Genomic DNA, 12,562 nt, shown 5'->3' with positions numbered 1-12,562 from the left:
TTCTAGTTCTGTGAAAAAGGTCATGGGTAATTTGATAGGGATCACCTTAAATCTGTAGATTGCTTTGGGTGGTATGGCCATTTTAACAGTATTAATTCTTCCAATCCAAGAGCATGGGATATATTTCCGTTTCTTTGAATCATCTTCAATTTCCTTTATTAATGTTTTATAGTTCTCAGTATGTAAGTCTTTCACCACCTTGGTCAGGTTTACTCCTAAGTATTTTTTTTTTAATTTTTTTGATGTGATTTCAAAAGGGATTTTTTTTTTTTTTTTTACTTTTGCATTCTCCCTGCTTTAAACCATGCTGCTCTCACCTGTGTCCTGCACCTGTGGGAGTGGTTTGGGCACACAGCTAGCCTTCCTGTGAGGCTGAGGTACCTCAAACTGTCTTTATGCACTCGTCCTAGTCCTGGAAATGTTCTGAGCCAAAGAACAGTGTCATTTCAGAGTCCTGGAGAAGAAAATCACAGGTTTTCTTCTCAAATGCGTCCACTTGGTTACAAACAAGCGAGTGGACACGAGGAAGGGTCGTGCCAGCTGGGTAGTCATGGGCACATCCCTTAGCCTCTCTGAGGCTTCATTTCTTTGTCTGTAAAATGGGTTTAAAATTGCCTACCTGGGAAGGGGATGAAGTGAGGCACTGTAGACATGGCTCCCAGTACGATGCTGAGGATTCTCAGAAATACCCTCCCCACTGCAGGTGTGAGGCGCTTATACGGACCACGGGGTTTTTCAGTACCACTCACCCCCCCTCCCTTTTCCCTCCCTCCCCATCTCTTTCCTTTCACCTTTTCTCCTCTCCCTGCGCCTGTGCCTTGCTTTTACCCTGCCCTCAGCTCCTGCCCCAGGCGGCCTTGTGGTCCTCACGGTGTGGACCCAGACCCAGGAACCTGCCAGCTCTCAGATCTCCCGGGGCTCTCAGGAAGGACCAGGCCGAATCCTCTTAGAGCGGATCAGATCATGCCCTGGGTCGTTTGCAGCACAGACTCCCAGGTCAGGGTGGTGGCAGACACAGCAGGCAGTGTCCAGCCTGGCAACCCTGGGTTCCCGGGCAGTGTGGGTTGCATGACCTAGTTTTATCTGTCAGCCTCCCTGGGTCCCAGGTTCCTTCCCCAGGAGACCCTTGCCAGAGCCAGAGCTCTGAGTACTCCTCGAATCTGGGTCATCTGAGAGGCTGTTCTGTGGGACGACCACCCAGCATGGAGGCCAAGACCATGCCCATGAGGTCCAGGGCCAGACAAAGTGTGGGGATGAGGGCTGCGGGCAGATAAAGGTTGAATGAATGGACAGCTTTCCAGGCTGAGGGCTCATGATGCATAGATTATTACTTTCTAAAACTGTAAGTAATAAAAGACTGTATGACTAATACAGAAAGTTTAGGAAGGAGAAAAACATGAAGGGACAACACCCCAAATCCCATACCCTTGGAGATGAATTTCTTCGAAAGTGCCAGTTAAGGGAATTCCCTGGTGGTCCTGTGATTAGGACTCTGTGCTCTCACTGCTGAGGGCCCAGTTTCGATCCCTGGTGGGGGAACTAAGATCCCACAAGCTGGGGCCAAAAAAAAAAAAAAAAAAGTTGCCAGTTAATTCAGAAAACTGAAAAGCAAAAAAATGAACCGAAAGGCCCAGCTAGGAATCCCTGGCTCCATTCTGGGACGTGTCTCCCTGGAAAAAGGGGTTTCCCTGGAGCGCCTTTCAGGCCATCCCCTCTGGAACTGCGGGGAACCTGCCCGGAAAAATTCTTCCAGGAACGAGTCCAGATAGGAAGTTCCCTCCGAACAAACAGGCTCTAGGCCCTCTGGGTGAGCTGAGCTCTCCTTAGGAACCAGCTGGCGGCTGCAGCGCAGACAGACAAGTCCGCCGGCAGCCACCCCCTCGCCTCGGGAGATGTGCTGGTCGGATCTCCTCCCCCCGACCCCCATCCCTTCCCAGGCAGCATCGGGTAGCGCAGCCCTGGCCACGAATGACCCTGGTCTGTCTGCTCTCTTGTCTGCAGCGGTCAGGAATGACAGAAACAAGAAAAAGAAGGAGCCTTCGAAGCAGGAATGCACGGAGAGCTACGAAATGACGGCCGAGCTGGACGATCTCACGGAGAAGATCCGGAAAGCCCACCAGGAAACCTTCCCCTCGCTCTGCCAGCTGGGCAAGTACACCACGGTGAGAGGCCCCGCCCACCCCGCCGCGCACGCGCACTCGCACTCACGCTCGCACGCAGGCGCACGTGCGCACGCTCCCCGCCCCGACGCTGGCAGGCCCAGGCCGAGGAAGGAGAGGCCGCGGCCGGTCGTCCGGGCCGGGGTCGCAGCAGCCGCTGAGTAGGGTGGCTGTTTCCTCCCGCTCGGTCAGGACGCACAGGTTGGGCACGTGCGAGGCTCCGGGCCAGGGTGAGTGAGCCGTGGCTGCTGCTCGCGGGGACCCACAGCCGCGTGAAGGGGCCGAGGAGGGCCGGGGAGGCGGCCGGGGCTCCCGGCGGCGGACGCCGGTGCAGAGCCTAGCGGGGACGGAGGGCCGGGCTGAGCCTTTCACGGTCCCCGCTCCAGCTGGAAGAGCCCGCCCGGGGGACTGGGCCTACCCCGCCCAGGGTCTGGCTCCACAGAAGGTCTGGGGGTGGGGACCGGGAAAGCGAAGGGGGACCGAGCTGGGAGGTCCCTCTCTGCTCCCTGTGCTCCCCTGGGAATGGCCTCGCTGAGGGAGAAGTGAAGAGAAGGGGGTGGGGGACAGGTGAGGTCACAAGGCAGGAGGCCTTTTCGGCTGGTCTGGATGTGCTGGTGGAGATGTCTCTAGGTACTTGAATTTTTTAGTGGCTTTTGCATGTGTTTTGTGCGCTGACGTGTATTCCCAGCATGTGGCGTTCAATAATATTTGTCGACTGAATGAGTGAGTGCAACTAGAATGTTGTTCTGGCCTCTTCAGTGGCTCACGTTGCCCGCCCGAGATGCTGGTAGACGCGCTTTTTAAAAATCCAGGCATTGCAGTGTTTGCTGGTTTGATTGAGACGTGCTAGAAAAAGAATAGTAGGGAAGGTCATGGGGATAAAAAGGTGAAATGATGATGCGGGCGGGGCCTAAGAACAGCAAGTGGGGCACCGAGGCTGTACGGTGGGTGGCACCAGCTTCTACAGAGCTGGCGCTGGACTTAGCCGCAAGTCCCCTGGCTGAGCTGTCCGGAGAAGAAGAACCTAGAGCTTGCTCCCCAGTCCTCCGCCAGCTTACAAAGCACCTGGCAGCCATTAAAATGCAGGTTCTGGTTCAGCACGTGTGGGCGGGCGTTGCTCACAGGCTCCCAGGTGCTGCTGGTCTGCAGACCACACTCTGAGTAGCAAAGGCCACGAGCGTACTTCCAGTAGCGGGGCCCAGGACGATTTTCTGGGCCCCCAGGCCCTGGTGTCAGGAACAAGGAGAGACGCTGGCCAGTCTGTGAAGCTGCTGACCTGGCCTGCTGTTGACTCAGCGGACGAGTCCCCTTTGCGCACAGGGGCGCCCAGAGCAGACACAGGACGGGGCAGCATCGGGAGCCTTGAGGTCGGCCTGCGAGGGAAGGCAGGCCCGGAGACCTGGGTGGCGGGTGACGCCGTGAGTCAGGAGCAGGGGTGCTAGGAATGAATGTGGTTTAAATCCTGCTCTGCCGCCAACCAGCCGTGCGACCGTGTGCGCGTTACTTCACTTCCCTCGGCCTCGTTTTTGAATTTCAGTCTGAAGTGGTGGAGAGAAGTCGACGGTTAGTGATCAGGAGTCTTTATTGTTGTTACGGTCATCATTATTACAGCCGGTACTCACTGAGCGTTTCCTCCGTACCAGGGGCCGCGCTACGTACTCTCGCTGTGTGAATTCTTTTACTCCTTACGGAGGCAACGCGAGGCGGGTGCAGCGCCCCGTATGACAGAGGAATAAGTCACTTTCCCCATGCCCCGTAGCCAGCGGGTGTCCTTGGACGTGGGCAGTCTGACTCCGGGGCAGCTCTTCTAACCCCACACGGTACACCGTGTCTCAGGAGGGTGGAGACGGGGGACACCAGGCGTCTAGCTAGGAGGACGGGTCTGTTACCCAGGGATAAATCAACTTTCTCTCCAGAAGACAGAGTAAAAGAGAACAGTCCCAGCAGGGAGGGCTTCTTGGAGGTGGAAACTTGTAAGCCAGGTCCCGCGGTGAGAGACAACCCGTGGGGTCATTTGCTGCCCTCCGGGGGCCCCGGCTCTCTTCCCCGGGTTGGGGTGTCAGGGTGGCCTCGTCCGTGTCCCAGACTCTGCCTCACCTGGTCACCAGGTGAAGTGGCCGCCACTCTGGTCTGGTGGAGGGCAGGGCAAACAGAAGTACACACGCCCTGGTGCAGCCTGGGACCAAAGCGCCCCCTCGGGACCGTCGTCCCTCTGCGGGTCAGCACAGCCAGGGACTCTGGTCGGCCTCTCTGGGCCCTTCCCCACCTTCCCTCCCACAGGCCTCCTGGCGGAATCCGAGAGCCTCTCCTTCTGGATTCTCTTTGTGCCCGAGGTCTGATTTCACCTGCTTCCAGGCCAGTGGGGCCGCTGCTGGCATCCCGCATCCTGCATCCCTGTGGCTCATCCTGCAGCCCCACGACGCTTCCTCGAGGCTTTTTGCGCCTGTGGGGCAGCGTGCTTCACACGGTGGGGCAGAGGGGGGCGGGGTCGACACTCCTGGGAGCAGCCCCGGCCCGACGGCTCCCAAAGCTCTCCAACAAGGTGGAGCCCGGTGCCCACGGCCCTTCCCCAGTCCTCTCCCAGTGCTTCCCAGGACCTCTGCCCACATAAGCTGCTCGCGTTGGAATCCTAGTCTCAGGGTCTGCTCCCAGCCCCAGGCAGGGGCTTCCCCGAGAGCCACCAGCGCCCCTTCCCTGCCCCCTAGGTCCCCAGTGAGGGCCCTTAGTCCTAAGCGCTTTGCAGGGCTTTCTGCGCCTCTTTGGATCCAGCAGGGAAAGTGGCCGTTCCCGTCCCGTCTCGAGGGGACGATCCCTAACCACGGGGCGGCCTGACGCCCTGCAGGCGCTGCTGCTTCCTCCAGCCCTTCTCTCTGCGCACAGATCTAGCTCTGTTTTTATTGTAAGCAGCTCGCAGTCCTTTCGGGAAGTAGGCGCAGGTGTGAACGAAGAGCAGCAGCCAGGACACATCCTTTGCAGGCACTTGGCCACGGGGCGAGCGCTTTCCATAAGGAGCTTGTCGACGGGCAGCTGCTTCCACTGCGAGGGGACTTCGGTGCCTTTGCCCGGCTGGCATCCCTGTCAGGTGGCTTTGGAATAAATGGGCAGGGAGGAATTAGAAAGGCAGCTAGCTGCCCGCCTACAGATCGTTGAAAGAGTAGCTCCTTTTTCTTCCTCATTAGGGTCGATTTGGGACCCTGGTCAGGACCCAGGAACGAGAGGGGAGGGCAGGAAGCTGGCACCCACCCCCCACGCCTGGGCCTGGACAGGGTGCTCACCTGCAGGCTCAGCGCCGGGCTCTTTGGCGAGGCTTCTGACCAGTGACCTTCCTGAAAAGCAAGGGGGCCAGGGGGGACTCTGAGGACCAGGGTGGGGCTGTGGACGCTGCACTCTCCAAAGAGTACACAGCCCAGCTCTGGGGGGGTTTGCTCTGCTTCCTCGGCGACCGTGACCCTGGCATCCGGGCTTTGGGGCTTCCTAGGCCCAGGTTCACATCTTGCCGGTGCTGCTTGGGAGCTCCGTGACCTTGGCGTCGTCGCTGGAGCCCAGCTCGTCATCTGTGTAACAGGAGTCGGAGCTGTGACTCCCTGGTGGGGCTGCCGGGGAGGGTAGATGAGGGAAGCATACCGGCGTGCCCTGTACTGTTTCTGGTCCAGAGACATGCAGAACGGACAGGTCTCCTCCTCCTGACTCTGTATGAATGCTTTGTCATTTTTTGGAGCCACAAGCCCAGTCCTGGCAGCGTTAAGTGTGGCTAGGACAGCAAGGCAGTCTCCCAGGGGCACGGCCCAGCCTGGGCTGTCTGCTCCCGCTTCCCGCCATGTGCGGCTGTGCACCCCCTCACAGGCCCTGCGGGACACGGGCTGCCCTCCGAGGGCTCGGGAGGTGGGGCTGTGGAGATGTGAGGAGCCCTTAATCCACCCAAAGGATCACGAAGCCACCCCGAATCTAGCATGTGGAACGCTGGACACCCTCTATCTTGCAGCTGGTGCCCCCAGGCCACACCCTGCCCTCCACCAAGGCCCCTGCATTCTGAGACCCCCTGGCTGTCCAGAGGGTCCCCTCCAGCTCCTGTCCTGGCCCAGGTGTCTTGGTGGGGGAGGGGTCCAGGAGCACCCCTGAAACATTAGCTTCAGGGAAGTCCTGCACCGTCTCCCTCGCTTCTAGCCAGACGTCCAGGAAACACTTGGGGGCCCTCAGAGCCCCGCCCCTGCCCCATCCCTGTCTCTCCCCCTCGGTGGCAGGGCGGTTGCCACATGGTTAGAAGCGTGTGTGTTGGGGCCTCTGTGTGTCGTCTTCCTGCGGATGGACATGCCCAGCTGGCAGTTGGCGTGTGTCTGTGGACCGTGGACGCCGGTCCGCGCATCACGTCCTCGTCCTGGCGACGCCGAGCACCTTTCAGCCTCTGGGGTTTCTCACCAGGGGACAGGCTTCCGGAGACAAAGTTCAGGCCGTGCGGTGCCCCAAGAGGGTGGGCCCAGGGCTGCAGCACGAGCTGCCTCTGCGCTGGCCGATGGGCACTGACGCAGCTGCCAGGTGCGGGTGTCCTGAGGACTAGAGGGAGTTCATCATACAGCGCTTAGAGCAGGGCCTGGCTCCCGGTGAGCCCCGGAGGAGGGCTTGTTCCAGGAGGAGCATGCCCAGTGGACGCCGGGAGCATTCTGCAGGTGGAGCTTGAAAGGACATCAGCCTCTCAGGACAGTCGGCAGGCAGAGACTCTGGACCCGGGCCCCCAGTGTTCCACCCCCGGGAACCTTAGCTCCTCGTCCCTTTTAAGGCTTTCTGCGTTTCCTCCTTGGCTGAGAAGGACAAGCAGCCCTGGCTGAAGCACTGTAGTGCCTGCAGCTGCCACAGACGGGCTTAAAGACACCGCGATTCCAGTCCATTTACGGGCCTCGTTCTGAAGGTAGCCGGTCAGAGAAGCAGCAGAGAAGCGCACGGCAGCGGGAAGGCGTCCGTTTGCTTGACCAAAGTGGCCCTTTAACTGGATCTCGTGGTGGGGTTGGGCTTCGCCGGTGCTCGGGGGGCCAGGGGGCAGCGGCTGCCTCTGCCCCTCTGCTGTGTTCCGCTCCCCTGAGCTGCCGGCGAGGCCCCTCCCAGCCCGAGCCTTTCCCTTTCTCTCCTCCCCTGGTTTCGGGATCAGCCCCCACCCAGGGCCCCCCTAACCGCCTCCACTCCCCCCAGACGGGCCGAGCTCTGCACTGTCTGCGCTGGAGGATAGCGTATAAGCCATTAAGCTCATGCCGTGTGAGTCCAGCAACCAGGATGATAAGACGCCAGGTTATTCTGTGTTTTCTCAACCGCCTCTTCCCTTCGGTTTGCATGGTGGTGAGTTAGATTCACATGCCGTTAAGACGGCTGTGCAGTATTTTTAATAGAAGGATGGCGGGCCCGGTGCGTGATGAAGTCTCCTCGTACGAGGCTGATGGAGGCTCCGTTCACGTGCTGGGCTGGGCAGAGGATGGGCGCTGCGGTGACATGACTTCCTGCTGTCCGCTCACCTCTGTGCCCCTCCCACGTCATCTTCCCACAAACCAGGCATTACAGACGCAGTGGCCACGCGCTTGGGCTCAAGCTCCTCCGGCTGCGCTGTGTCCCCAGGTCCTTAGGGACAGACGGGGTGAAGTGGCGGGCAGGACTCTGGCCCTTTCCGCAGGAGCACCAGGGGGCAGCCAGCCTCCACCTGTTTTAGGGCCTCTGTGCCACCCCGTATGCAAACTTCCCTTTCAGCTTCCCCGCCAACCTTAAAAACACAGGTCAGGGCTTCCCTGGTGGCGCAGTGGTTGAGAGTCCACCTGCCGATGCAGGGGACACGGGTTCGTGCCCCAGTCCGGGAAGATCCCACGTGCCGCGGAGCGGCTGGGCCCGTGAGCCATGGCCACTGGGCCTGCGCGTCCGGAGCCTGTGCTCCGCAACGGGAGAGGCCACGACAGTGAGAGGCCCGCGTACCGCAAAAATAAAAAAACAAGAAAAACACAGCTCATTTTATAGACTACGTGGACGTGTCCCCGGGTGTCAGGGGCCCAAGCGCCAGCCTCGACCTTGCCAGTTGCTGCACGTCTGGCGCCCCCCGGGGCCGCCAGAGGCCCCGGCCCAGGGCAGCCTCGTCCTCGCATGGTGGTTGCCCTGAGACATCCTACACGAGCGTGGACTCATGGAAGCCTCATTCACTCACTCATTCACTCAACAAACGTTTTGAGCCCCTGCTGTGTACCGGGCGCTGTTCTGGACACTGAGGACGCGGCAGTGACAGTGAGGCAGGAAGTAAACGAGAGTGTGCGTCGGGGGCTGCGGGCTGGGACCACAGAGCAGGTGTGGGGTCCACAGAGTCGTCGGGCGGGGGCTCAGGTTTGCCCAGCCGGGAAGGAATGAGCAGTGCGTCTGTGGGCAGAGCAGGCCGGGGAGAGGGGCGCGCCCGCTGGTCCGGGGACAGCAGGGCCCTGTGGAGCTGGGGGAGACGCGAGAGAGCGGGCCGGCCTTGCAGGCCGCGGAGAGGACTTTGCTTTTCCATCTGAGTGAGGTGAGAGATCACTGCAGATGTTGAGCAGCACAGTGACTTGCTCTGGCTTGCGTTTTTGAAGGATCCCTTTATTCCTCTGGTAAAAGAACAGACCGTGCGGAGGTCAGGGTAGAGTGAGGGCCACCCATGAGGAGCTGTCACAGTAATCCAGGCGGGAGGCGTTGGTGGCCGTGGGGGTGGGCCCCCTTCTCTACATCGTGACCGTTCTTTGGGTGGAGAACGTGAAGCTCTCACACCTAAACCATCTCAAGCTGTAACTGAAACGTTAATTAGAATTCTTCCTGTTGCAGGTGATAGAAACCAAACTCAAACCGACTTAGACTAAAAAATAAAATCCTGGTGTGGGTCAGGCATGGTTGGATCCAGCATCTCAGGAAGGGCCTCTCTTCCCACGGCTCGTCTCGGCTCTCCTGAGGTGGCAGAGCCACGAGTCCATCTGGGTTACTAGCTGGAGTGGTCGCTGGACAGAGGTTCCCGCATCTGGTAGTTGATTACCCAGCAGTACAGGGATAAGATTTTGAGCATTTTTTTAAAATGACGCTAAGCTAAAAGGTCACCTCTCCCCCACCTTCCGGAGGCTCCCTGTGAAGAGTGAACTGTCAGCACGTTCGAGGGAAACGTGTTCGGTCCCCTGCCTTCCACCTGGCTTCCCACCACTACCTCTGACAGTGTTTTCTCTCCTTCGTAGAATTCCAGTGCCGACCATCGAGTCCGACTGGATCTGGGCCTCTGGGACAAATTCAGTGAACTGGCTACCAAGTGCATTATTAAGATCGTGGAGTTTGCTAAACGTCTGCCAGGCTTCACCGGCTTGACCATCGCAGACCAAATCACCCTGTTGAAGGCGGCCTGTTTGGACATCCTGGTATGTGGCCTGAGCCCGCCGTCGGGGTGGGCAGGGAGGAGGGGTTGAGGCACCCTGGATCCCTAGCCTCTCCTTCTGCAATGGCCAGAGGTGTCCCTGGAGCTGGACAGAAGCTTCGTATTCTCTCCCCAGTGTGGGCGCCCCTCTGTGTGGCCTGGGAAAGGGCCCCAAAACCCTTCAGTGCCACACTGTGGCTCCAGGGCCCTGGAGGGGTGAGGCCCATCCCAGCCCGGCCTCTGCAGGCCTCGGCCCCAGTGCCGGTGTCGTCAGGCAGGGAAGCACTAGAGGTGGCAGGGGCGTGTCCCGCCTGGGGAAGTGTGTGCTGGGCCTCTGGAGGAGGTGGGGGGCAGCCCCCAGGGACGCGTCACAACGTAGGGAAGGTAAGGTGAGCTTTTGAGGTGCTTTAAAAGCGTAGGTTTTTCTTTTTATTACGTCTTTCATAGCTTTGGGTATAAACAGTTGTGCAAAGCAAATACAGTAACTGTAACTAGACACACGCACACACGCCTCCCACAGTCCCTCTCGGGAGGAGAGGGGACTCAGGATGGGGCAGTTGTGCAGGAAGCTCGAATGTTTGTGTCTTTTCACTGGGAGCCGGATCTTAGGAGGAGTGGTAACGGTTACTCTGTAACCTACAGGGGCCGGGGGTCACGAGGGTATCTATGATACTTTTCTTCTCATGAAATCAGAGGGTCTTGGATGGACCTAGGAACATTCAGAAAAAATGAAACATCAGAGCAGCATTAATCTGTCACATATGGGGACTGCCCTGGTGGTCCAGTGGTTAGGACTCTGCGCTTCCACTGCAGGGGGCACGGGTTCCATCCGTGCTCGGGGAGCTAAGATCCTGCAAGCCACACGGCCAAAAACCCAAAATCTGTCACATACCCACACGCTGTGGAGTTTGCAAACCTCAGCTCATCTGAGCCGCACGTGACAGAGTGGGCCGGGGGTGGAGACCCAGCCCGTTTTACAGGAGGAGCTGCAGACCAGGTGAGTCACCTGAGTGCTGGGTTGCACGCCAGCGGCGTGAGAGGCATTGCAGCTCTGAGGCCCTAGAAGCACAAGCGGGGGCTGGGCCTGGGGACAGAGCCTGCCCGGCCCCCAGGGTGAGGGGCAGCTTGCCTGTGGGTCACGATGTAGGGAGGAGTTCTGGGGGCAGTGAACAACGGGGCGCCGGTGTGTCCTCACGAGTGCCGAGCGTGAGGCGCTCAGCCCAGTTTCACCTGAGCCGCTGGACGCTGCCACGCGGCGGCACCGCAACCATGGGGTCCTGACCCTGTGCCGCATGGCCACTGCGGGGCCTGGGACCTCCCGACTCTGGCTTTGGCCTGTGCCTGCTTCTTGGTTCTCCTTTTGTCTGGTTGCCAGGTGGCGGCCGTTTGTGATTCCCTCCCCTGCCGCCCTTCGGGAAAGGACGGGTGAGAGGATGCTCTGAGGTCCTCGGGGTGGGGAGGGCCTTCTTGCCACAGCGGCAGGTGCTCAGGGATCAGGGCCCCACCCGGGCCCCAGCAGCCGTCTCCCCGCATCTCACACTGACTCGGAACCCGGCAGCTCTCCTCCCTTTGCCCTCGGGGGACTTGGGAAGGACAGGAGCCACTTCCCGTGACCCCTCCTGGCCTCAGTGTACCCGTGTGTAAGATAGGAATGCGAGTCAACCAGGGGAGGCCCTTCTGCGGGCTCACGCGGCCCTGGTGGAGCGTGGATCAGGTGGGGGGCTCGGCAGTGAAAGCAGGGACGGGGTCGGCAGGGCACGCAGGGCGGAGTCCAGGCTCTGGGCCGGCAGTCGGGAGACCTTTCCACTGCTCCCACTGGCCTTTCGGGGTGCAGTGTGGGGTTGGCATGCAGAGGGGGGAAGCCCTAGTGGGGGCAGGGCAGGATCTCCAGTCAGATGAGACAGGCAGAAGGAATACTTATTTAGCTCCAGACAAGTTCATGTCCAAAAATTTCTAGCAAAAGCACAAGATCCTGAAAAACACACAACGTCAAAGAGCATCTCTTGAGTGAGGATATCAACTGGCTGACGGTAGAGGCGGCTTCTCAGCGAAGCCACTGGTGTGTGGCGGGAGTGGGCCCGCGAGGCGCAAGGATGGGCACACACGGGCTGCAGCTGTTCTCAGCCCCTAGGAAGGAGAGTCCCGGGGCACCAGGCCTGGCCGCGTGCTGCCCCCGTGGCCACCAGCGCCTGTGCTGTGTCTCCTGCAGGACAGGCCGAGGAGGCCCGGGCGGGGGCGGGTCTGGTTGACAGTCCCGAGGAGTCCACCCGCACTCTCCTCCGCCATCCACCCGCGCCTCACTCCTGGCCACGCAGCGGTGACTGCCCTGCCTGGTTTCTAGCACCATCTGTGGCTCTGGGGCCCCACTAGGGAGGGCTGTTCCCCAGGGACTCAGTGGAGACAGGACCCCGGCCTGAGAGGGACCAGCTCTGCTCTCGGAGGCCCAGCTGCCTGTGCCGTTGCAGGATCCAGGGTCCCTGTGAGAAAAGCCACAGCCTGCTGGCCTCAGGGTACTGAGCGGTCCCTGCGAGATGGGCGTGCTGGGACCGGACTCCCGGGCTCACACCCTGGCTCTGCCCCTCCGAGCAGCCCCGCTGAAGTGGGTGTGACGGTAGCTCCTCCCCAGTAAGGGACAACGGATGGGGTTAGTGCACGGGAAGCACTTGGCTCAATACCTGGCACTTAGGAAGAGCTCCCTTACCGTAGCCGTCACCCTCCTTACCACCACCATCATCGCCGCCAAGCCCAGAGCGTCTCTGTGCACGTTCACGGACACGCGTGTCTGCACGTGTAGGTGTGTACACAGTCGCCCACACGCTGCTGTCTGGAGCTGTGCTGGAGTGCAGCCGGTCTGAGTGCTGTGGTGTTAAAGGAAGTACGTGCTTTCAGACTTCGTGTTTAATAATACGAAATATCTCCTTGATGATTCTTTATGTTCTTAAAACAGTAGGTTGGATCTGTTAGGTTAACTAAAATATATTATTAAATGTTTTTTGATTTTTTATTTTATATTGGAGTACAGTTG

At 59.6% G+C, this 12,562-nt stretch overlaps 1 protein-coding gene across 3 annotated transcripts in view; it reads left to right on the top strand.

Annotated features, from left to right (window-relative positions):
- The window catches only part of RARB (retinoic acid receptor beta), a 185,963-nt gene that overhangs the window by 151,216 nt on the left and 22,185 nt on the right, over positions 1–12,562 (top strand). For all 3 annotated transcript variants that reach the window (XM_067737343.1, XM_067737341.1, XM_067737342.1), the window contains exons 4-5: positions 2,002–2,162; positions 9,365–9,541. In XM_067737343.1, coding sequence (XP_067593444.1) covers positions 2,002–2,162; positions 9,365–9,541 — 338 coding nt within the window. The remainder of the gene's footprint in view (positions 1–2,001; positions 2,163–9,364; positions 9,542–12,562) is intronic.

This window comes from Pseudorca crassidens, chromosome 5 (assembly GCF_039906515.1).
Source record: "Pseudorca crassidens isolate mPseCra1 chromosome 5, mPseCra1.hap1, whole genome shotgun sequence".
NCBI lineage: Eukaryota > Metazoa > Chordata > Mammalia > Artiodactyla > Delphinidae > Pseudorca > Pseudorca crassidens.
This window is presented reverse-complemented; position numbering and strand designations above follow the sequence as displayed.